At 36.6% G+C, this 26,269-nt stretch overlaps 3 protein-coding genes across 24 annotated transcripts in view; 1 reads left to right on the top strand and 2 right to left on the bottom strand.

The window, feature by feature from the left end:
• Positions 1–17,670, bottom strand: part of fndc1 (fibronectin type III domain containing 1) — a 37,252-nt gene extending 19,582 nt beyond the window's left edge. Inside the window, exons 1-12 of the mRNA XM_039693549.2 lie at positions 17,552–17,670; positions 12,574–12,768; positions 12,385–12,471; positions 10,261–10,320; positions 5,828–6,037; positions 5,538–5,636; positions 5,302–5,422; positions 4,814–5,001; positions 3,672–3,779; positions 2,918–3,106; positions 643–2,820; positions 424–539 (exon numbers count right to left, since the gene is read on the bottom strand). Coding sequence (XP_039549483.2) covers positions 424–539; positions 643–2,820; positions 2,918–3,106; positions 3,672–3,779; positions 4,814–5,001; positions 5,302–5,422; positions 5,538–5,636; positions 5,828–6,037; positions 10,261–10,320; positions 12,385–12,471; positions 12,574–12,768; positions 17,552–17,624 — 3,624 coding nt within the window. The 5' untranslated portion in view covers positions 17,625–17,670. The remainder of the gene's footprint in view (positions 1–423; positions 540–642; positions 2,821–2,917; positions 3,107–3,671; positions 3,780–4,813; positions 5,002–5,301; positions 5,423–5,537; positions 5,637–5,827; positions 6,038–10,260; positions 10,321–12,384; positions 12,472–12,573; positions 12,769–17,551) is intronic.
• The window catches only part of otofa (otoferlin a), a 78,650-nt gene that overhangs the window by 1,914 nt on the left and 50,467 nt on the right, over positions 1–26,269 (top strand). For 3 of the 22 annotated variants that reach the window (XM_089118692.1, XM_089118676.1, XM_089118677.1), the window contains exons 1-2: positions 20,885–21,331; positions 25,820–25,878. In XM_089118692.1, coding sequence (XP_088974818.1) covers positions 21,253–21,331; positions 25,820–25,878 — 138 coding nt within the window. In that variant the 5' untranslated portion in view covers positions 20,885–21,252. Of the gene's footprint in view, positions 1–1,926; positions 2,065–10,906; positions 11,081–19,607; positions 19,739–20,866; positions 21,332–25,819; positions 25,879–26,269 lie in introns of those variants that run through there. The other 19 variants (XM_089118682.1, XM_089118687.1, XM_089118675.1 and 16 more) reach the window with 15 other exon arrangements.
• On the bottom strand, positions 19,797–20,615 carry cimip2c (ciliary microtubule inner protein 2C). The gene is given in 4 exon segments (XM_089118258.1): positions 19,797–19,928; positions 19,990–20,200; positions 20,544–20,594; positions 20,596–20,615. Coding segments are annotated over 4 exon segments (414 nt in total).

The following is a 26,269-nucleotide window of genomic DNA, read 5'->3' on the forward strand; positions in this document are numbered from 1 at the left end:
AACAAAAAATGAGGCAACAGTCAAACAGTCCTGCTTGAATAAGTGTCCCTAGGGTTCCCTGTCTGTGGAGTTTCCATGCCTAGAGAGACAGGTCTATTCACATGACTGTCTTTGCTTACGTTAAAGATAATTTTGTTTGGACTGCAGTACCCTCTGATTGATTATTGTCTCCATACAACAGACGTAACAGAAGTCATGGAAATGGGTAGTTACATTCTAGGGTCACTATCAGGGCTACAATCCTGCCATGGCTCACTTTATGCTAAATCTTTCGTTATTTATAAACCGGAAAATAAAAAGAAGTGCATAACATAAAATTGCCAGTTGTAAATAAACTAATATCATTTATTACACATTTTTATGGATTTTAAGTTATTCAGGGCTGCCAAATGTAGCAATAATTAACGCTGCAAGTAAACACACCCATTTCGTTCCATCAGGACCTGTGATATGTCGGACTCCATTTGGTTTTACATTTTCATCAGATGTTGAGGATACTCTGCCATTTGCAGCTGTCAGATTCGGCCGTCCATTTTTGCCTGAACATGGATATGTGTAGAAATGAGATAAAGTGTACTTGTGCACACACTGGAATTGTTGTACGTACAGCATGTGCATCCTTGCAGACAACATAATGTTTACCTTTTCCATAACTTGGTTTGTAGCCATTGGCTGGAGTGCTTTCCTTAGAAACTGACCGCAGCCTCGATCCCATCACTGGATTCCGAGACTCAGGAGATATATTCCCACTAGAGCTTTCACCAGCAGACAGTCCATGAGAAGAGCGAGAAACTGAACCTGGAGTGAGCCTAACATTAGTATTACTCCCGACACGATCTGAGATAAGTGGTGACTCTGCTGGACCATTTTGAGAGGAGGCAGGCGATGATGTATCCAGTGTGGAAGCAGAGCCAAATCTTCTGTGCTGTACTGGGTACAACCTACTAGGAAGCCGTGACCCTTTCAGACGACTTGCTACCACAGGTGAGCGGACCCGACCATTAGAAGCCAAAATAGGAACTCTTTGGGGAACTGTAGGAAGTGACTTCGAACTGGTATTGGTACTACTTTGTTGCCTATCCACACTTTCTCTCTCAAAGTTCTGGACATGTCTCTGATGTTCACTCACAACTGTTGTTGTCGTTTTAGATGCTGCAGTTGAGACAGGCTCTTTGGTTTGACTCTCCAAGGTCTCTTTGCTTCCCTCGTAAAGATAATCATCTTCATGATCATTGCTACTTTTTACAGCTTCATTAGTACTGGGATTGTTGGAACTTGTTGCAATATTTGTTTCTCTATTTAGCACACTCGGTTTATTCGAGACAGGATTCATCTCATGCTTTGAAGGGAATGTTGTGGGTGAAACTTTGGTTTTATCACTAAGGTCCTGAGAGCTCACAGCAATAGAACGAGAAGGAAATCCTTTAACAATCGGCCTTCCTGCACCTACAGATGAGGCAGTCCTACTCCAAGGTACTCTGCCATCTTGTCTGCGACTCCCTATAACTTTCCTAGAATTTCGGTTAGGTAATGAAAAGGGTGAACTTCGTCCTGTTGTAGAAGGATTAGTCCTTGAAGGAGAATGGGAAGTAGAACCATAACTATCACTTTTTTCTTCTTTATCATAATATTCCTTTTGTTCCGGGTGTTCCTCTTTAGTTGAATCAGAAAGGCTTTTTTTGGTTTCTTCAGTGGTAGTTGGTTGTTCATCCTTTCTTGTGCCTAGCTCCGTGTTTTTTTGGTTGGTATCAAGTTCCTTTGTTGTATCGTGATTGTTTGTCCTGATTCCTGTTTGCAGTGTGGATTGTGAAGAAGCAGATGATGACGAATCAGGTTTGTGCTTTTCTGTTTGAAGTCTCTGAGCTCTAGTTGAAATTCCAACTCTTCTTCCATTAGGATACATAGCACCAGATCCTGAACTTGTGACTCGACCTGACGTGGAGGAAATCCTTCTTGTACCTGAAGATGATGATGATGGTAAGGATGATGATGGAGAAGCTACTGAAGAAGATGAAGTGGAAGAAGAGGATGATGCTGTGGAGGAAGTTGGAGAAGAAGAGATGGGTAAGGATGATTCTGATTCTTTCGCTGGTTCAGGCCTGGTTTCCTGAGGTGAGATCACAGGTGTCCTATCAGTGACGCTTATCTGGTTGTACGAGTTCTTTCCTTCAGGATAGGAGACTGCTGTCAGGTCCTTTCTTGTAGCTGCAGACTCTTGGTTTTGTGACAAGCTCGAAGAATCTTCACTCCGCATCCTTGATCGAGAACCATGTGTGCGAGAATAAGGCCTTCTTAATCTGCTTATATCAACAATTGATGATGTGCGAGGGGTCCAAGAAGGACGTTTGTCTTCAGATGTTTTATGAACAGAGTCTGACTTATTGGGTTTTGATTCTTTAGTGTCAGATGAGTATTTTGAATGTTCCTCTGTTTGTGGTGACGCATTGTTACTGCTCTCTGGTTTTGTGTCCTCAGCCTCATTTGCTTTGATCTCCTCATTTGTTGGACTCTCTGTTGGCTTCTCTTCCTCATCTATATTTCCTTCTCTATCTTTGGTATTAGTTGAAGATAAATGTGAGTTTGACCTTGAGCTAGAACCTCCGCTTCTGACAGAGCCCCTTACAGAGGATAAGATGCTGTGATAGGACCTTGTCTGAGAAAGAGGGCGTCCCCGCCTATTGGTGGTTGGAGTTGTGGTTTGAGTATCAGACTCTTCCATCTCGTCTGGCTCCTTATTGTCTGATTCAATGTTGGATGATGTCTTGGAGGTACTTTGACTCGTCCTGTGGCTATCCGTGTTCCTTAAGTGAGTAGTGCTGGCTGGAGACAAAATTGAGATCCCAGTCTTAAGCAAGTTTCTGTAAAGCTGCTAGTGTAGTCATGTTTATTGGGGAAAACATCTGTTGGGAATACTTACATGCAGGCATTGAAATAATAATGGCTTTAGTCTGTGGTCCTTGTCCCTTCCTATTGACTCCACGGATTTTGAAGATATAGCGGTCACCTGGCGTAAGTCCATCTATGGTAGCAGAGGTGGTGGTTCCACGGTATGTAACTGACTTTGCGCCAAACGGTTTCATAGCAGGAGCATAGGAAAGGATGTACTCTGGAAGTAGATGTCAAATCAATCAGTATGGTCAATTTAATTTGGGTACCATAGCTGAATATTTTCCAATGTACACTGGGAATACCCAAGATTGAATCAATAAATCTAGGCCAAGGATAACACAGTAAAGAGGAAAGTTCCTTCAGCATGAACAGAGAACATTTGTGTTTTCCACATGTACATTTGTATTGGTTTAGCTTTTGAGACTGGTGCTCTGCACGCCTGCTGGAGAAATTCTGATGCTGAAGAAGCTTATCATTCCCATATATTTTGGCAATGCCCAAAGTGGTTTCAGGGAAAAACATATGGTCAACTATTAGTAATGTTTGGCTCTCAAAATGCCAAAGTCATTTTCTGTTCTTTATGTAGGATGTATTCCAAAACTAATAGAAAGAGCTGTCAGATATCTCTATAAAATATTATCAATGTTAAAATACTTATATGCAGATACAACTGTATGAACTAAGTAATGCCTGGTGCACTACACAATAAACAAATAAAAAATATATGGTTCTCATGGTCTATTTGGAACTTATTGAATTGATAGCCTACCCTGTGGTCTTACCTCTTATTCGTCCATTGGTTTGCTCAGGTGGATCCCAGGTTGCTGTGACAGCAGTACCTTTTCCTCTAAGTGGTTTTACTTCAAAATTTTCTGGAGGGCCAGAGGGAGCTGTATAGACAAAGGTAGCAGAAAATAAAAACGGAAATGACAAACAAATTAATATACAAACATAGAGCACTGTGCATTCTCTTTAACTTAACTTTTTTTTTCTGCCTGGATACTTTTCAGATGGAAACAAAAGACAGCTTTATGTTTTCCAGAGGAATGAGGTCATTCTGATCAATCCAAACACACAGTAAACAGTGACATTACAATGAACTAGGCAGTTAGATCATGCTTACATGGTTTAAAAAACTAAAGCAAGATTGTCTTAAGCTTTGTGTGTGCATTTGTATGGGGGTACAATGCAATACAAACAATGTAGTCATTTTTGTATAGAATACTTTAATTTCCAGAACAATTTTAAGATTTTTTTTCAATCTGACACTGACCTTTTTAGTTTGCAGATAAGTATATCAATAATAAAAAAACAGAATTTAGCTGCTCAACAATGCAAACTAAGTCAAGTCACATTTATTTATATAGCACTTTTTACAATACAGACTGTTCAAAGCAGCTTTACGGAGATAACAGGAAAATAATGCAAAAAAAAAAGTTTGTTTCCAGAAGAAAATAGAGACACAGTCCAGCTTAAGTAGGTTCAATGTTGTTTCATTTTTGTTTTAAAAAAGTTTAATTTAGTTCATTTATATATAGCCGCTCTGAATAAAACGGTGATGTCATCGTCGACCTAAGTTTAGTTCTTGTACAATAGTGTCAATGCAGGCAAATCAATACTATTGTTGAATATTAATTTAAATGTTACATTTAATGTCCCAAACTAAGCGAGCCAAGCCAATGGCAAAAAGGTGACAGTGGCAACTGGCAAGGAAGCAGAACTCAATCAGGTGGCAGAATGGAGAAAAAAACCTTGATAGAACCCAGGCTCAGTCAGGGGGCCAGTTCTTCTCTGGCCAATGAACGAACAGTGTATGATTATGATTCAGGCAGCATTATAGGTCAGAAGTCAGATTGGTTTGGATCAATCAGAATAAGCAAAACATCTGTGTTAAAGATCAGGAAGCAATGAAGCATAAACAAACCTGATTCAGGGGTTCTCTGGAACACAGATGCACTCCATTTTCCCTTCTGATCTCCTTGTGAGATACAAATAGAAAACTCGTACATGCTGTCCGCAGAAAGAGTTTCAATCATGAGACGTCTCTGAGTGGTGTCCTTGTATTCCCATCTCGCAGATTCTCCTTTTTCTCTGTATTTCACGGTGTAATACCTGCACACATATTAGTTCTATACCTCAAATATAGCCTCCATATCTTTCATACATATATATATTTTATTTTTGAAGGATTATGTGACCCTGAAGAGTGAAGACTGGAGTATTGCTAAAATTCAGCTTTGCCATCACAGGTGTAAATGATATTTTAAAACATTAAGTAGAAAACATTTATTTGAAATTATATTTTTGATCAAAGCAGCCTTGGTGAGCATAAGAGACTTATTTCTTTATTTACGGTAGTGTATGCAGTGCAGCCCACATGCAAAAAAATGAAGAAAAAAAAATTTTTTTTACCTGGACCCCCCTGGTATTTCCTTCTTCTTTTCAACAAGTGGATCAACCCATGTGATAAGGACAGACTGAGGAGACAATACTCTAACTGTGATGTCCTCTACTTCATCTACAACCACTGGCTCTAACACACAGGCACAGGCATAACAAAGGGTATAACAAAGAAAGAATATTAGGTTTGCGTGAGCTAAAATGTTGAATATGGGTTGCTGGTTAGTACTACTATGATGTGTGATTACCTGTGGTCACTTTTTTACTCGAGGTGGCCGTGTTGATGGGTGCACTTCTCCCCTGGGCTCTGGGTGCCTGCAGTGATACCACATAGACGGACTCAGATGCTACGAACAGAAGGGGGATACCAGATACGGCCACGTATCATTACACATTACCTGAAATGAGATATACTGAAGACATGCAATCTGAGTTGTTTACAAATATTTGAGCTTCGATCTAAAGGCATACAGTATGCATATCTGAAACACAATTTAACAGCTTGAAATTCCTATTAGCCACTTTCAAACATCCTTACCCAGTTTGGGCTTGTTACCATTGCGCTGATCTGCTTGGTGCTGGCTGAGGTCCACTCTGTGTTTGTTTTGGGCTCGGAGAGGGAGGTGTCCTCCTTGATGAGGGGGCTCTGGTCCTGAGGATGACTGAGGGGCCCTAAGCTGTCCTAGTGCCGTCCTCTGAGTTGGGGGGCGTGCATTAATCTGTGATGAAGTTATAGACACCATCCTGTCTAGTTAAAGAGAGACAAAACACATAATATTGGCATTGGAGTTTAAAAATCACTGAGATTCTGTCGTCAAAGAAATAAACTCAAAGGAAACATAATCTTTGTCCTTATTTTCTTATCATGATTTTATTGCACATGTGGCCAACTTCTGTTGTTTTAAATGTGCTTTAGAAAGCTTGACTTTAATAGAAATCACTTCATTGTGATAATACTGTACTGAGTTGCATTATCAAACCTGGTGGGGTCCGTAAAATCTAGATTCAAAATCTAATTTAAACTTGGAAATAAACAACGTTTTAGGATTTTGAAAAATGTAAAACAAAGAAATGTTATGATATAGAAAGATATTAACACCTTTGTTTAAAAAGCTCAAATTTCCTTGCTTACACTGTAGCACACATAATATAATTTGTAAAGCAAAAAGCTGTATTAAATTAGAAAGAAAATAATTATTAAAGTATTTTCACAAGTGGTCTCACACTTTTAAATCCAGGCGTACTTCACAGAGGACGACTCATGTTTGCAATCTTTCATAAAACAAACAACATTGGGAAATACTTGTGGAGACGCGTGGAGATTTGCTATAGTGAGTACAGTACAGGGCCACACAGTTTACAGTCATGTGCAATCTCACTTCCTCTCCTATTGCTTTACTGTAATCCCACATCTGACAAGACTTGGCAGGCGAATGAGACAGTCAGACAGTCTTCCTTCTCTCTTTCCTTCAACACACGCGCATCTCTCTGTCTCTCCCTCTGGTTTGCAGTACATCCCTGAGAGGGTAATGAAAAACAGCCTCTCTTTCTCCATCCGTCTGTAATTTTTCGCTTCTTTAATCATTCTCAGATGATCGGTTGTAGTCACATTTCCTCATTAGAGTCTGTGTGTAATTTAAAGTTTGATTGTGACAGTTGAGTGTAGCATTAAAAAGTTCAGTAATTAAGTCTTTATCGTTATAGAAAATGGGGTGAAATTAAGCTATCAATTATATTTCTCAGCTATTTGATAAAAAAAAAAATTAAAAAAAGCTTTAAATTATTTTACTACCTCAATTTAGCTTCAAGCTTTCTAAGAAAAGTTGTTCCAGGGAAAGTAAAAATAATATATGCCTTAGCAACAAAACAAACATTGACATAATATCATAATACTGATTATTAATAATATTATTTGCTTGCGCGTCGCAGCTTCTTTTTGTGAAACCGCCAAGATTTAAATTCCCAAAGAAATGTGCTAACCTTTTACAGGTGAGTGATGCCTTCGTCTTGTTGTATTGTGTTAGTATAGCAAAATAATCTGCTTAAGTCAATTTCATATATAGAAATTCTATTCACACATGCTCAGTCAACTCGCTCTTGATTGTTAGTGGCCCATTGAAAAGGCTGTATAAGCATAATACGTTTGTATGCAATACGCTGATTTCACGCAGCCGCCATTTTGAAATGGCTCCGGTGGGAAGAAAACCGAAAAGTGTCGCCTTTAATCATAGGAGACTTGCGAAAGCGATGGCGTATTGTTGTGTTTAATGTAGAAATTTGTTATTCTAAAAATGTACATGCGTTTCTTTCATAGTTGCAATAAAATTTTATAAATTTCTAAATATTTTTTTTATATATATTCAGAACATAAAAAAAAGAAGCAGGAAGGAACTATATACATATCCTATATTGGATATTAACATCTAATAGTTTAAATCGCGGCAGCAGTTTCAGGTTGGTAGTCCAAGACATTGTTGTCTATCTGTACTTCCGGGATTCTTCCCACCAGAGCCTTGCTTTCGATTTCAAAATGGCAGCTGCGTGAAATCAGCATATGAACAGCCATTAGGGATGTCTGGAATCGCTGATGTCGACACTACTACTGCTCTTCTTCTACTTCACTTCCCTCACTTTTAAGCTTCACTATCGCCACCTAGCGATATGGATACGCCACCTATGCATACAGATTGAATTACATAAGATGCCTTAACTCCTCCTGTTATTTTTTTCTCAATTCTTAAAGTGTTTTAATTATGAAAATAATTTTAAATTGTATATTTAAGTCAATTTTAGACGACGCGAGACGCAGACAGACACACTTGGAAAACTAAAGATTTGTCATTGTTTCATGAAGCAGTGTTTTGAAAGCACCCAACTTCAGGTTATTTTGAGTATTGAAAAAAATGTGATTAAAAGGGAGAAAAAAGGAGCTTCATATCCTTTATAGCTAGGCATTTTTATGAGGGCACGCTTAAGGACTATGTTATGATTGCTCTGGCATCACTCACCTTATAATCAAGCTCTACCAGCATTATTAACACTTAATAAGAAATGTCAGGTCTCGAAATGAACTGAGATGATGGTAACAGCAACTCATATTCCTCTGTACACACAAACAGACACTTATTCAGACTTCAGAGAGTCCAGCCAACACAGCTGAGGCAGGCTCACACATATCACTGGCCTTGAAACAGGGGTGAGACGTAGTAGCTCACCCTTCTCTAACTCTTTCCCTCGCTCATTGTTTTTATAGTGTCAATCTTCCAAGTCGATGTCATGGATCCGTGATGCCACATCATTCTCTTTTTCCACCCCTTAGGTCGGATTTGTTCGCTGATTGAACAAATTATCTCCACGAATTCTCTCCGTGGGAGGTTTTGGATGCGATAACAAGCTCCAGGTTCCAGGGGCCAGACCAGAGTTACCATGTCCATGTGTGGACTCAGAGTCAGCTGGGCAACATGTGGACCATGCTCACTATAGTTGGTCCCACTTATTTCTACTGCCAAAGAGATGATAGCACAACAATGGTGGCTGTGAAACAAAATTGAGCTTTTCCTGACACATTCTTGCCAATTCAAAGTTACAAAGTAGAATGACACGACCCATATGTCTTTAGTTAACCCAGCGGCAAAGCCAGAGCAACGCTATGGTAACATCATGACAACACCAATAACAAATAACAAACATGGACAATACAACAGGCCTAGGGAATAAAATATTAATGAAATGCCATTTCTGTAGATGGTAAATAAATGTAACCAGGCCCTAGCCAGATGAATTTCGCTCCACTCATCCATCTGGAACCGATCCATTGAAATGGCGTTTCAGAAGGCTGGGCCTTATCAAAAATCCTTGCATATGATTGGATAAGCCACTTGTCTGTCATCTTTATTGACGTGCTATTTCAACCACTCACACCGAAGCCAACCCGTGACGCTAATGAGAGCGACGCAGGAAAAAGCGACGCTTGCCAAATCCGGTCGGGAGAAGGGCGAAAACATCGTTTCCACCAACAAAAACCGTCAGAGCCGTTCTCTGATGTTCTTTTAATGAAACCATATTAGGTCGATTGGACAACACGGATGAAATAGCAGCATCAATGTTAACGCTTGCTTCCTCGATGCGAGCCACCATTGTTGTCTGAATCAAAACAGTCTCACGGTCGCTTCTCCACTACATCACATCTATGAAACTCCCGCCCTGCGTCCTGATTGGCTAAGCCATAAAGTTGGTTGGAGAAATCACTCTCAATGGAAGAGGTTCCAGATGGATGTGAGTGAAGCTAGGCGGAGCTAAGCGGAACGACATTCATCTGGCTAGGGCCAGGTTAAAATAAATGACCACAATCAATATTTCTGTTTCCAAATATTTTTTGTTGTCTGTTCCCAAATCTCTAAAGAAATCTATGTAGTCCATGTGGTACTGTATGTATTAACAGATTGATCATCACATGTAATTGTATCCGTGGGATTCTCTTTTACTCTTGAGATTGTAGGAATAGGATACTAACACTTGGTTTAAATCTGGGATTCCTTCTTCCCCTCGGGGGGCTCGCATGTACAGAGTTTGGCTTTAAGTGGGCTCAGTGGATTCATGAAAAAGAGAAATAAAAGCTTTGATTTAACAAGTTTACAACTGAAAAACTGCCACTGTCTTTCCAGGAACTTGGGGTATCAGAGGTCTTTCTTTCTGGCATCCAAATACACATCCAAACTTTAATCCTTCTCAAGGGAAAAACAACATAGCTGTTCTCCATAAGCCTGCATGTCTGAAATCTGTCATTTACCATTAATGTACAGACACAACTATATTTTTGAAGTTGAAGGAGTTTTACGCATTCCAAGAAGGTTGGATTTGACTTAAAATGTTATTTCATAACTTATTTTATGTTTATCTGCAACCTGCTTGGCAATACTCCTCATAAAATTGTTGTGCATTAATCATAGGCTGGAAAAGTATTGAACCTACCTGGAGTGGATCTGTTGAAAGGCTCGACAGCAAAGCCATCCAGTTTCACCCACTCTCTCCCTGCAGGAGAAAAGAGCGGTGTGGTTAAACATATGGATGCATACTAAATCGGTACCATATTGGTTATTGGTCGATATTTGAGTCATTTAAATGTATTCTTATCGACTGATATTGGATATTTAATTGAGAAAGATCGATTCCCATTTTTTTTTTTTTACAATTAAAGTCAAGTTTGCAGCCAACTAACACTTAAATGCAGTTAACCTTTAAAATAATTAATTATAATCTTTGAAAAAAAAAATGTTTTTCAAATTTTAAATTATAATGTTTTGATGCCTAAATAGTAGAAAAGTTGTCAATGCCTTATCATTCATCCCAAGATGTCACAAAACACATGTGACCATATCACGAATTTACAGCAATTTCCTCTTTTTATAGGCACTTTTTTTGACTGGATTATCAGACAAAACATAATAAAAAATAAATATTACACATAAATGTGTACAAAATGTTGCATCAAAACAACCAGCTATCCTTAAAACAAGGCTGTAACACAAGACATGTTTACTACTGCTAAAATCATCCTCAGCCAAGAACATTTATGATCTGTTTGCAGGATTATTAATGTGCTTTTCTATTATGACAGATGTTTTGGGGAAAGTGCTGTGGGACTTGCAGCAATATGCCCAGATCCTGTTTGTTGGAGACGGACATGGACGTACTGAAAAAAATCGACGTGAAAAGAAATGTATGTGGCTTGCGTTGGACGAGTGACTGGCTACCACAACACAAGGCTTAAGGCTCTTGACTCGAGCTCCGGGTAAGATGCAAAAACAAGAACTGGCCACATAAATGTTCTATCTTTGGGGATTTCAATCTCACCAGATGCCAACAGTGAATGGATTTATTTGGAGAAAAAAAAAGAAAAAAAACGATATATCCTTACACACTGCAGTCTACACATGAGTGTTTTAGCCATCCAGTCTGGTTTAATATTGTGAAATGAACAAAAAGCATAGAGAGCTTTCAAGTTATACATACTTCCCTTGTAAAAGCATTATAATAATGTGTGTTAAAGTCTAACAAGTCTAAATTAATGAGGCAAATAAAAGTGTATATTTAGACATTTAATGGCATCCATGTACAGTGACTACTAAAATGATGTGTACACTTCAGCTTAAAGGCTTGTTGTGCTACAGTTTTATAATGTTCAAAATTAGAAATATACACTAAACTCCTGTTCCTACTGTTGGGTCAGTAAGAGTTTTTGGTAATGCTTCCTTTTACAGTCCTGTTACCCATGTACATACTATGTACTTATTATAGTAATTACAATTACTGGGTAGTAACTAGGTATTAACCCTGAACCTGAAAAAATTAGCAGTAGGGTTTTCAACATTGACAATAATAAGAAATGTTTACTGAGCAGCAAATCAGCATAGAATAATTTTCAGAAGGGTCATGTGACACTGAAGACTGGGGTAATAATGCTGAAAATTCAGCTTTGCTATTACCAGAATAAATTACATTTTAAAATATAAAACAATTATTATTAATTGTAATATTTCGCAATATGAAGAGTTCAGAAGTGCCTAGAGTTCTTTCACTTAAAGTGAGTGATTTCACTTAAATTGCAATGATAATTACCTATTAATTGTTATTTAAGTGAAATTACTGAACTTAAATATACAAGTTTGATAAAAATCATCTTTAAAGAAGAAAATTTCAAATGGCATTTAGAGGCTTTTGCATCTGAACTCTTCAAATTACTATATTTCTGTTTAAATAAATTGAGCCTTTGGGAGCATTTGAGACATGTTTCAATAATGAATGTATATATAGATCTCTATAGTTAATATGGTTAAAATGTGGTTCAGAAAATTGAGAACAGTTTGAAATTTAATATTCCAATGCAATGAAATCCATATCTTTAGAGGCCACTGTATATTGACAACACTGAGGAATTCCTGTATACTATATTTTTAAAGGACAATTCTAACATGCACATGTGTTTAATGCGCTTACTGTACTTTATATATCCATGCACCAAAGTACAACATAGTGAAGAGAATAGAGAGTCATAGAAACATGCAGATCTCTCTCAACACACAGGCAAACACACACCTCCTGGAGTCTCTGCCCTGTAGACAGGTTTACTCATCCCATCCTTATTCTCTGCACTCATCTTGAGAAAATGCAGGACTCCAGGCTCTAAAACAACACAACATGCACGTGAGAGCCTGCCATAGTGCTGAAGTACTCAATGTGAGTCTCTAGCTTTTCATTTAAAGAATGATTGATTTACGCTCTCACCTACGTCCTCTAGTAACTCTGACCGTCTGTCCTTGTCCACAGTGACGAAGCGTAGTGACTTCATTGACTTCCCATAGCCAATGCTGTAGCTATCTACAGGCTGTCCGTCCAGCTCGCTGGGTGAGTCCCATGTGACCTTTAACCCCTTATCCACCGAGGTCAGTTTAACATTACGTGGCGGCAGTGGCTTAGAACCTGATGAAGAGAGAGAGAAAGTGTAAAGTTGCCTGTCAATAACATTGCAATACCAGCCTGGTGAGTTTGTTTCCGTAAGATTGCAGTTGCAGGAAATAACAATAAACTACAATCCGATATCTTATAAGCTACTATTAGTCTAAGGAAGGAATATTGAGGGTCATTGACACAAAATAAACCTCAAAAGGAAGCAGAGATATCTTGAATCACCTTAAAGTGGTTTATTTTGGAATTATGTAGAACAGACTGCACATTATTCCACAGCTATGTGGAAATTGCTCTGGAACAATGGGCAGTCATTCAGTTTAGTTGTTATTATGCTGAAATATTTGACCAATGAAAGCATGTGATTGACCAATCAGAATCAATTATTGCAGAGGGCCATTCAATCTTTAAAATAAAAGTTCTTTATTGGCATCTACAATTCCATGGAATCTTTCAATTGCACAAAAGGTTCTTCAGATTATTAAAATGTTCTTCACACTAAGAAAAAAATATATCTTTTAACATCAGTTCACGTTCTGTGGGGAGCCCAAAATGGTTCTTCTATGGCATTGCTCCCTTTTTTATAGTAACCTAAACTAAATTGTATAAACTCAGCATGACAATTAGCTTGTGAGGGTTATGTGTAATGTAGATCTTTTTGTGTGGACTTTTTGAATGACTCTACAACTTGAAGTAGAGCAATACTCGGTCTGAAGTACTATAGTGTGCTCAGTCTGTTTTTCTAACCCTGCTCTGATTTAGAGAGAGCAAATCTCTCATCGCTGTGCCTGTTTACTGTACAACAGCATGAATCTGGCATTAATCCTGGTGAGAGAGATCAATCTCTATCATTTCTTTAAGTGTACACACGGACTCTTGGTCACTGCTTTATATTGTAATATTGGCAATGGAACATCCACATAATCTGGAACCACATCACACGTGTCAATGCAATTACTACAACACACACACACACACACCACACACAGGCCACAGAAACACCAAACCTCAGTCTGTGACTTGGCCCATATTAAAATTTATGATGTAGGGAGGGTTCACATTTTGATTAAATCAAGACTTGTAAAACATAAGAATTAAATCTTTCTTCAAAAATAAATACTGGAGGAAACTAACCATGGCTGATGTTATGGAGTGGACATCACCTACATCAGTGGTTCTCTCTCTTTTTTTTTTTTTAAACATTGAAACCCCTGGTAAAGATGGGAAGACTACATTTTATCTGCCGAAGGTCACATAAGAATCTTCCCAGCAATAAGGATTTTTTTTCTAGTTTGGATTTGCATATTGCCCTGCTAATTGTAAACTGGAAATGTTTTACTTGTAATTTTTAACCAATTCAAAGACTATCACAACTTACTGTCGCAATTTTGACAAAACAATTTTGATGTGAGCCATTTGGATTTTATCAGTTTGATGACATATTTCCATCAGCAGAATTTGCAAAACAATGTTCAACAAATCACAGAAATCCAAATGTTTAGATAAGCAGGGCTTAAAATCACATGTATATAGTCAACAAATGTAAGATTCTTCGAACTCAAGAACTGACCCAAATCACTTGAAACTCTTTTACACTGGCTCCGAACCATTTATGTTGTTCATTCCTTTATGGTGTTTATTGAGAGGCTGAAAGTAAATGCCCTGTGGTCCTGTCAGTTTTGTTGGATTGTTTTTATAAGCACTCACGGAAAGACCTGCAGGGCAAGCACCTGCTTTTCTGACATCATTTTCTCAATGAAAGGCATAAACAAACATTCACTTGCTTATTATTTTCATTTAGGTGTCTGGATGACATTCAAATAAACGCAAAAGGCATTTAGAGTGTAACTCTTTTACACACACTTTTCAGCCTGAGCTTGCTGCTGTAATATACCCACGTGTTATATTGGAGGGCTTTCCCCTGATGAGAGACAATCCTCAAACGCGAGGGATTGAAAGATTGAGCATGGTCATCATGCCAAAATGCTGGCTTCTTGTGTCGCTGCATACTCACTTATCGACAGATTAAGTTTCTAACCCTTCCTGCCTGGCTCGCGTCAATCAAAGACTTTCCGCAAATTCCTTGGTGAAAATCTGAGCAAGATTTAATTCCAGTAGCTGGTCAGGGCATGACTTTTCTCTTCCTCTGTCTGGCAGAGCTCTTACCTGACAACACAAGCTAATTTTTTACCAGAGTAACAACAGACGTGTTGTTAAAGTGCAGGGTTGTGGAAGAAAATCCTAAGCCTCATTCTTTCCAATATATCTTTTATCTGTCAAGCAGATGTCTGGAAAGGTTCTGAAGCTGCAGTTGGGCACCATGCATTAAGAGATCTAAAAGGGGTTTTTTTTGGCTTGAAATCAGTAAAGCTTTACCGTCTACACTATATCGAAGCAGCCCATGGCTTTAAGATTTAGTTGTTTTGGATGTATTTTGTTTTGTTAAAGATGGAGAGGGGGAGAAAAGAGAGGAAGACTGTATAATATGCAGCTGCTGATGGCAGTCACAGGCTGCACTGGGTGACCTCATATAAAGAACATTTCCAAAACACTGAGAAAGAGCAAGTGAGAAAGAAAAAGGCCTGTTGTAACGTGGCAGCTAACACGGCTCAGTAGGACTTAGCTACCACTTTTCTCATCCAAGATTCCTCTGCATTCTCTTCAGAATTCAGCAGGACAGGGAGAGTGAAAGAAAGTCAAAGAGGGGCAGAGAGAGAAAACGTGGCTGAAATTGATTTGAGGAGCTGAAAGCAAAAGAATGTCTAAAACATCTGTGCTTTTACACTCCCTGATGACCTTTTAAAGAGGTTAACCGTTACTTCCTGTCCTGGCTTTAATCTGATAAAACACCTGCTGAGAGCTGCACTTACAGTCTATCTATCTATCTATCTATCTATCTATCTATCTATCTATCTATCTATCTATCTATCTATCTATCTATCTATCTATCTATCTATCTATCTATCTATCTATCTATCTATCTATCTATCTATATATATATATATATATATATATATATATATATATATATATATATATATATATATATATATATATATATATATATATATATATATATATATATATATATATATATATATATATATATATATATATATATATATATATATATATATATATATATATATATATATATATATATATATATATATATATATATATATATATATATATATATATATATATATATATATATATATATATATATATATCTATCTATCTATCTATCTATCTATCTATCTATCTATCTATCTATCTATCTATCTATCTATCTATCTATCTATCTATCTATCTATATATATATATATATATATATATATATATATATATATATATATATATATATATATATATATATATATATATATATATATATATATATATATATATATATATATATATATATATATATATATATATATATATATATATATATATATATATATATATATATATATATATATATATATATATATATATATATATATATATATATATATATATATATATATATATATATATATATATATATATATATATATATATATATATATATATATATATATATATATATATATATATATATATATATATATATATATATATATATATATATATATATATATATATATATATATATATATATATATATATATATATATATATATATATATATATATATATATATATATATATATATATATATATATATATATATATATATATATATATATATATATATATATATATATATATATATATATATATATATATATATATATATATATATATATATATATATATATATATATATATATATATATATATATATATCTATCTATCTATCTATCTATCTATCTATCTATCTATCTATCTATCTATCTATCTATCTATCTATCTATCTATCTATCTATCTATCTTTGCCTTGCCTTGCCTAACCACGGGTGAGTTATAATGCCTCAATTAACCGCAATCAATTAGCAGTAGTTAACAAGGATGACCAGAAGTAGAACTTGTACAGTAGGCCAAAGTTTTAGTCTCAATAATATATATATATATATATATATATATATATATGAAGAGTTCAGATGCAAAAGCCTCTAAGTGCCATTTGAAATTTTCTTCTACAATGATCATTTTTATCAAGCTTGTATATTTAAGTTCAGTGATTTTACTTAAATGGCAATGATAATTACCTATTAATTGTTATTTAAGTGAAATTAAATATACAAGTTTGACAAAAATCATCATTAAAGAAGAAAATTTCAAATGGCATTTAGAGGCTTTTGCATCTGAACTCTTCATATATACACACCACTGTTAAAGATTTTGCTAAAGAATGTATCCAGCCGATTGTAAATAAGAAATAATGATCTTTGAACGGACATAGATGCCTGCATGATGACCTTTTTAAAAACTGATTCATATTGCTACAAAAATCACGGTTCCATAAAAACTAAAAGTAAAAGTTTGTGCACCTGCCTGTCAAGTCTCACCCTCTCGAGCATAAGCTTTTAGTGCTTGGAATGTTTATTACAGGTTTCGCACAATATGACCAACTAATAAACCAAACTCAGACCTGGAGATCCATCAACCGCAGATGAATAATTCACGAGAGCTTTTTTGTCATAAGTGCTTGTGACAAAATAATATTTTAAGATGACAACAGCATAAAAGATAGCCCTGGAAATTATAACAGACAAAAATATACTTAAAGAATTCACAAAGCTTGATTTTGGGAAGTAATATTAACATAGACAGAAGCAGATTGACCTACCCGACAGCAGTGGGCTCTGGGTGCAGAGTGTGACCAGGAGACCGAGAAGAGCTCGTGCCCGTGCAGGAGACATTGCAGACAGTGCTTCAGTATTAATGCGATCCGCTACACTGAGGGAAGAAAGGCTATGGGATGCTCGGATGCCTCGATTCCCGTTCTCACCGGCAGTCTACGTGCTCCTTCCCAGACGTTGTCTCCCTCTTCCGGGGACGAACGGGACTTGGGGCTACCAAAATGTCTTTTGAAACTTATTGCCTCTGATGAAGAACTCGTTTATCATGCTGTTTACCCAAGCCTCATTCTGTGCACGAGGTAATACTTTAATGCAATATGAAGTTTTAGCTATTGTATTTTAATATTCATAATTTTCTAACTGAATATTAATTTTAAAGAGCTCTAAATTGTAGAGCTTAAATTCAGTTCTAAAAGTATAGATATTAAAAATATATGCATTCTCCACACATTTCAAACAAAATCATGCGCGCAATTTGAAGAAAGTGGACGGTACGAAACCAGTACGAAACGACTTTTGGACTGTAAAGTTTACAGGTTTGTCGTTCTCCATCCATAGACAGGAGTCGTTCGCAGTTCGAGAACGTCTGTATCCTTAAACTGCGTAAATTAATAGCCTTTAACATAGGCTATCGATTATGCTAATCAAATCAAGGCTACTCTGATTCCCATCCCATTTCTATAGCCTTAGCCTATATATTATCTAAAATTTATACTTTTTTTATTGTTGGTGAAAAGCTTTTCGTATGTTATATAGACCTGGCTATAAATTAAGAAAGAGAACCTGCTGATTCGAAGACAACATCCATTGGCGTGATCTCAAATCAAATACATCCAATTACTTTTTTACTTAAACAATGTCTGTAAATCCTTATATTTTCACAAAGATAGCTCATCTCGGAAGGACAGTGCTGGTCATAGTGAGTGATTTCAGTTCTGTAGTTTTTTTCTGATTGGTACCCCACAATAAAAGCAACAGATTTGTATTTATTTATTTATTTATTTATTTAACACAATGTAATAGCGGGCCCTTGAGGCAGACTTGTTTGTGGTGGACTGATCAAGCTGCTATGTCTGTGTGACGCAGATATGATATAACCTCTAATTACTTGACAAGAAGGAAAGAGAAGGGAATAATATTTTAAAAAAACAACGACAGTTTTTTTCGACTCTAGAAACTGCCCAGCAGCTAAATGTAAACATAACTGAACAGAAAAAACCCTAGAGACTGCAGAGCTCCAAGCACAAATAACCCTGAGTAATACATCAGCAAATAAGACTCCATCACTGGACAGCCATACTCTCAGGGGACCGTGAGAAAGAGGCAATTAGGTCCATGTGAGATGGGAATTAGAGGGATAGTTCGCCCCAAAATGAACATTCTGTCATCAATAACTCACCTTCATGTCGTTCCAAACCCGTAAGTCTTTCGTTCATCTTTGGAACACAAATGCAAATATTTTTAATAAAATCTGAGCGATTTCTGTCCCTCCATTGACAGCAATATTCAACTACCAATTTGATGCATTAAAAAGTTTATAAAGAGATCATAAAACGAATCTATATTAATTTAGTGGTTTAATCCTAATTTTCTGAAGAAACACGATAACTTAATATGACAAAAAGATTCAATGTGCGAGTTGATATGTTTACATGTGAAAAAAAAGCGTAAATTATCAAAGTGTTAGTTGCATAGCTGCCAAAATAGAGAGTGACAGAAAGCACTCAGATTTAATCAAAAAGATTTAATTATCTTCTGTTTCTGCGTTTTCGAGTCTGCAGTGACGCTAGTGACGTAAGACACTGCTGACGTGTTCTCTGTGTTCTCGAACACGTCAGCAGTGTCTTACGTCAGCAGCATTACTGCGGAGTGCGGACCCTGGTGCGGACAGAACCGGAAGACAATACAATGTTTAATAAAGTCATAGTTTTTGTTATTTTTGGACCAAAATGTATTTTTGATGCTTCATAACATTCTAACTAACCCACTGATGTCACATGGACTACTTTGATAAGACTTTTGATGTCTTTATTTCCTTTCCAGACAAGGGCAGTATATTGTACATAGGCTACATTTTCAATGGAGGGACAGAAAACTCTCGGACTAAATCTAAAATATCTTAAACTGTGTTCCGAAGATGAATGGAGGTCTTACAGGCTTGGAACGACATGAGGGTGAGTCATTAATGATGACATAATTTTCATTTCTGGGTGAACTAACCCTTTAAGATAGTTATTGATGTGGTGACTCAAGTACAGTTCTTACATAGAGGGTTCTTCTCAGCCTCTTCTGCATGACAAAGTAATTGCCAGGTTGCACAGTGTCAGTCTTATCTTTGTAATTTTCCCTGTGCTTCTGTGACAACTGGGTAAAAGAGAATGACTAATCAGTAAGATGAAAGAGATCAGTTGAGAACATGATCCACATTAAATTCTTAAGGCTTAAACCCCTTGATCTTCTTCTGTCTTTTGAAATTAGTGTTGTACTGGGTCCAGTTGGGGAAGATAGCTACTGCCACTCTGATTGGAGAAGCTTTTGCTGCCGTTTCGGCATATTGGATATTTTGGATGTACTTTAGGGTTGTATTGCCAAAAGTCTCTCCATTCAGGAATTTTGTAGGAATGTTTCCACAGTACCTTTAAATGATTCAGGAGTTGCACAAAAAGGCCTAGCTGTTGTTGAAAATATAATTTTATGATTTGCCTGAAATTAACCACAGAGAATGTCAAAAATGCCAAAGAAACAGACCTTAGGTGACAACTATATTTTGTTAATTCAAGTTTATTTCAATTAATTGATTCAGTTGGAATATTTAACATTAAGGGACAGCACACATTCATTTTCTATGTTTGAAAAGAAAAATAGTCTAATCATCAAGGTATGTCCCCCAAAGTCAAATGAAAATCAATTCAAGGGGTACTTTAAAAAAAAAATGCATTTCTGACACTGCCCTGATCAGAAATAGGGCTATGTTTTTACCCCGGCATCAGATAAGATGGGATGTAGATTGTGGTGGTATGCGTTATGAGAGCCATTTCCTCTGAAAGTCATGGCTGAATCATTGCGTCTGACTCTGACCTGCACCACAGATAAGACAACAAATGGTTGACTGGACCATTTTTTCAGGATAACATGATGCGGTTGTAATTTAGTCAGTTTTGCTCTAATTGATAATATATACGATGTAATATATATATATATATATATATATATATATATATATATATATATATATATATATGTATTTTTTAGATATATAAAAGCTTGTGTGAAACGGAGTGGGGTTTTCTGCAAGAATCCACCCCCACCTGAGAGTCCTCGGTGAGTGCCTGCCCCCTGCCGGCGTCATCCGTCATCGCATTGTGCGGAGCAGTGGCGAGGCGCATCAAAGCAGTGTGAAAGAGTCTCGCAGCGGATCTGACGAGTGTACGTACATGTGTGCGCATTGTAAAGCGAGAGAAAATGAAAGCTCTTTAATTATTAATAACTCTTTTTATGTTATTGCGCACAGAGGATGCAGCCAGTACAACGAGAGGATTTTTTTTCTCTTTTGATGCAGCGAATAAAAGCAGTTAAGACCATGTTATAAGTTATGCAGCGTTGGTCAAGATAGATCCGCGGTCTTTGTGATGAAACATTTTAATTCTGTTGTAGGCTTTTGAATTGTTCTTCCTCATTCCAAGTTGAAATGGCTTTAGTGGTGTACCTAAAGACTGTCACGGAGCTTCGTGGGAAAGGGGACCGAATCGCAAAAGTGACTTTCAGAGGTATAGAGCAATACTTTTCATTTCCAGTGAATGGGTTTGAATGTGTGCAGTTGTACACTAAACATCGTGGGTAGTACTATACATTATGTTGGTTTTATATTGTTTTATGTTCTATTTAATGTCTGTGTTGTGTAACTTGAAATTGTGTGTCTGATAAAAAGTTGTAGAAATCCATGCTATTCTTAAACGCATGTGTTTATCATACAACAAGGGCTTTTTATATGATAAAACCCCCCGTGTTTATAGATACATCTCAACAATTTCGACTCGCACACAAGCTTGAGCTGCTTTCCTACTTGGTTTCATTATATGTGCATCTATCTAGAAGATTATATCAAGGCTTAATGTTCACTGCAGTATTGTTTGATACGTTGTTGTTGATACGTAGCAATGGATATTCATTTTAATAAGCTACTGGGATTCTTTTCCAAAATGTTTTTCCAAGCTCAGAGACCCTTTTCTTTCTTTTTTTTTTTTCAGCTGTATTTGTATTTCAGCACCCTGGACAGTTGCTAAGTGTTGATCTGATGCAATCATTCTCTATTTCATAAAATGTGTATGTGTAAGAGAGAAAGGGTGGGAGAAAAATAAAGCCAGAGATGTGTGTTGATGCTATGTTTCTGGCATATAAAAAGATAAATTACAACATCACATTAGTTAAATGAAGCAGAAATGAGCTAGGACAAATAACATTTCATTGGTAAATAAAAACGTGGATGCATGTTTTAAAAGAGTAAACGTCTTCAGGTATTAATGGGAATCTTTTTGTCATCTTTACAGAATCACATTCTGTTTGAAATGACAGTGAGTGTGACGGTCTCCTTCAACTTACTCCTAGGGAGTTTATCGAGACACTGCAAGTGATTGAAGCCATTTTGATGCTTTGTCCTGTTGCCACTGTTTTCCCCCCTTCCTCTCAGAGGGCAATGACTATTAAGCTCTCCTCCTGCCACCCTTTCCTTTCCTCCCTTTCGGTCTTCCTCTGATCTCCACCAGGCTCAGTGTGCCTGATCTAGGCTGTCTGGAGCGGAAGGGCTCCACTGAGCTGTGTCCTGTTTCCCTGCGGGTTGCATAACTTAGATTGAGTACCTCAGAGTGGATCTGAGAACAATGAAAAATTACAATGTGATTCTTATCATAGTATCGGAGATAGAAAATGATTTAATAAAATATTGGCTTTCAGACAGTATGAGATTTGATTGCTTTAGAATGTGACGTCTCCTTGTAAAGACTGCATTATTGAACTTACTGTTTAAGATTGTCTTGTCGGTTAAAGGTTGCCCATGCATTTTAATTGAAGGTAGGGTAGGAAATGGTTTAAATATTTAAAAAAATTAAGCGCACCCTGCTTGTACAGGCATCACACGTCATCAGCTTCTTCTGTAAGGCTATGCCTGCAGAGTTAGAGAGTCACTGAGCGCCACACACAGCTGCCTTTTACAGTTTCTCCTAGACTGAATGATTTTGGAAAATAATCTGATTGTGATTTTTTTTTTTAACCAATATTGCGATTTAAATATATGATTATTTTTATTCTGTTTTTTTCAACAAAGACAAGCAATTTCAGTAAGAAAATCGAATTGATGATATTATCGCAAATGCAATTAATCGTTCAGCCCTATCCTAAACCAAAACAATGAGCTGCATTTACGCCACTCTTGTCGTAATTACTGTAATTAAAGGGATAGTTCACTTTGAAATTCATTTTTGATATGTTTTAGGGCATCCAAGATGTAGGTGTCTTTGTTTCCGCCGTATTTTCAATTTTGATATTTTTAGGTCAAACCGTTCTTGTCTGTCAGTCATATAATGGAGGTATAGGGGGTCCTCCTGAAAAAGCATGCATAGAGAAGTCAAACTTAAACTAGTCAAAATTAATTAAAAATTAATTAACGTAAATACACATTGATGGCCTAAGACACGAAACGAGTGGTTTGTGTGAGAAAACGAACAGTATTTATATAGTTTTTACCTCTTGTAATCACAGTCACGTCCAAGCTCTGAAGGCAAGGGCGCTTCGGTCTTGCGCATTTATTCTCACATAAACCGCTCGTTTCGTGTCTTAGGCCATCAATGTGTACTTACATTTACAAGTCATTAAATCATGTTTAATTTGGACTTCTCTGTGCATGCTCTTTGAGGTGGACCCCATAAACCTCCATTATATGACTGACAGACAACAACGGTTTTACCTAAAAATATTAAAATTGAAAATACTGTGGAAACAAAGACACCTACATGTTGGATGCCCTTGAGGTAAGCAAAAACATATCAAAAATTAATTTCAAAGTGAAATATCCCTTTAAGAGCAACCTGTGACGTTGTACCCGGAGCTGTTCACGTCCTCGAAATTGTTTACTGTGCACTTTCATGTGTTTTGGAGGAGGTGTACATGTTTGCTAAGCCTCTCAGAAATTGCTTGCACTACCTTTAAGTTTTTACTCAATTTATGCATGTTACGTAACCATTTTCGTAACTATCTCCTCAAGCAAAAGCATCTTTAAATCTAGGTTGTAAGCCTGGTGATACTTTAGTTTTTGCCCTCAATGAGTATAATAATACTGTGCAATTCATAAAGTCTTCCCCATTGTTTTTTTTAGTCAATTCTTGTTTTCCTATTAAGAGTTTGGCGTAAAAAATATTCCACACCAGCTGAATTTTGTGATCTACAGCACTGTGTATAGAGGTTATAAATGTTACCTGGGGGAAAAGCTCTTGTGAACAACAGCAGCCAGCTATGAGTTTGAGATGAGATGCTGTTTGTTTCTCTGAGAGTGAGAGAATTTTGCTGTCTGTATTTTCAGAGTACATAACTTTCTTAATTTTACTCTTCTAAAGCATTTTCATGATAATTACCAGCTCAATTGTTCAACAAAGAATCAAGACAACAGTAGACATGGTATGATTGCATAAAACTACAATAGCACAATAAATCATAAATGGATTGCATATGTTATAAAAATCGATGGTTGTGAAACACAAACATACTGAAGACAAGACTATGTTGCATTGTGTTTATTTTAGTTTAAGGCCATATAGCTAATGATGATTTATGTATTTACCCTTTTTCAGCATTGATAAAAATCAATGGTTTACACTGGTTTATACATAAATCATTATTAGTTATGGCCTTACACTAAAATAAACACTCAATATTAGTGTTTGTGATGGCATGTGTAAGTGCGTAAGGGTGGTGTGTAAACATATTTGTATTGAGCGTTCATATTTACTTGTACCCACAAGGACACTCTGACAAGAAACAACGATCTGTATTATTCTTAGACAGAGTCAGACTTCTCTAAAGCAGTTTCACACTTCACTATTTTAACTATTTTGCAGTTTTATGATATTGGTATGATATGTCTTCTCTGTTGCTCTGTTTGGTAACACTTTACTTGAAGGGATGTGCATAAGACTAACATGACACCTTCATAATCATGACATGACACAAGTTTTATGCGGTTGGTTGGTTTTGACATTGGCTTTCATGAAGCCATTATAACATTTTAATGACAAATTCAATGTGTACCAGTGTAGTTGAGGTCAAGAAAAATATTCATGACACCATTATAATGGCCTCATGACAGCCAATGTCAAAACCAACCACATGACAGTTTAACTTAATTTAATGTCAAGTTGTCATGACAAAGACACTGACAGGTTATGATGTTATGGTTTATGTCAAGATGTCATAACAAAGACATCTTAAACAATGTCATATTTGCATTCAAAATGTCACTATTGAGCAAATGACACTTAATGACAGTTGTCATAAACATGCATCAACCCTATTTTATATTCATGACATATGTCATGTCATGGTTATGAAGGTGTCATGCCAGTCATGCACACCCCTTCAAGAAAAGTGTTACCCTTTGGTTCTTCTGGGCTGTGATGACCTGCCTATTATAATCCTAATAAAATCCTATAATGTTACCTACAACAGGTCTTCAGTGAGTTACACTGAGGGATTTGATAAACTGGTTATGTACATAATTCTGTCATGTGAAGAGGTTTGGGACACGCAGAATGAAATCTCTGGTGAACTGCCTAACTCAACCCGAGCACCACATTCAAAAAGAAACGGAAAAAGATGCATTTTCATCAACACTTGCTATTCTAATCTATTTATATTTTATCTATTTCATTTATTTTTCATTTATTAACAAAATAACCTCGGTACATGTCCTGCTCTAGACTAACTGGGACTGGTCACAGCACTTTTCCCTTTTTGTTGGTTTGATTGCTTCAAATGTTTTCATTTGTTAGTCGCTTTGCATGAAAGCGTCTGATAAGTGATTGAATGTAATGAGTAGTTGTGCTGCTAGTCAATTGTTTTATTTGTGATAAAACAATGAAACATTTTAAATTGTCATTAAAAACAATCATCACTTTAGGCCACTTCTGTATATAATATGTAAAATAATTTCTGTTATGTTAGTCTCTTCTGAGCCACATTGACCTTTAACCTTGTTCATCTCTCCGCAGGTCTTTCTTTCTTCTCTCGGGTGCTGGAAAACTGTGAGGATGAGGCTCGATTCGAGCAGGTCAGTCCGCCCCAACCCTGCTATATTCTACTACTAACTCATGCATCTTCTGATACATATATATAGGCTACAAATTTGATTGCTCACTCCCCAAGAGAGGATGTGGTGAAGGAATCACACGAGGAATCGAACCGCTCAACCGTGGCCAGACGCATCACATTTAGCCCCACTGATTCCTATTTTGCACAGACCCTCAGGCAAGCAACATAGCAGTATGAAGTGGCAATAGACCAGCTAAATTGCCATTACGCTAATACAGTTCTTTAAATGATTGCTCTCTTTACTCCGAAATATCCCTGCTACAGGTCTCATCCTTACATTTGATTGGTAGGAGGTAAAGCTGTGTTTGCCTTCTCGTTCTTAAATATGACATGAAGATGTTCAATGTAAA

Source organism: Pimephales promelas, chromosome 13, assembly GCF_988280905.1.
Source record: "Pimephales promelas chromosome 13, fPimPro1.hap1.1, whole genome shotgun sequence".
In the NCBI taxonomy this organism is placed as follows: Eukaryota; Metazoa; Chordata; class Actinopteri; order Cypriniformes; family Leuciscidae; genus Pimephales; species Pimephales promelas.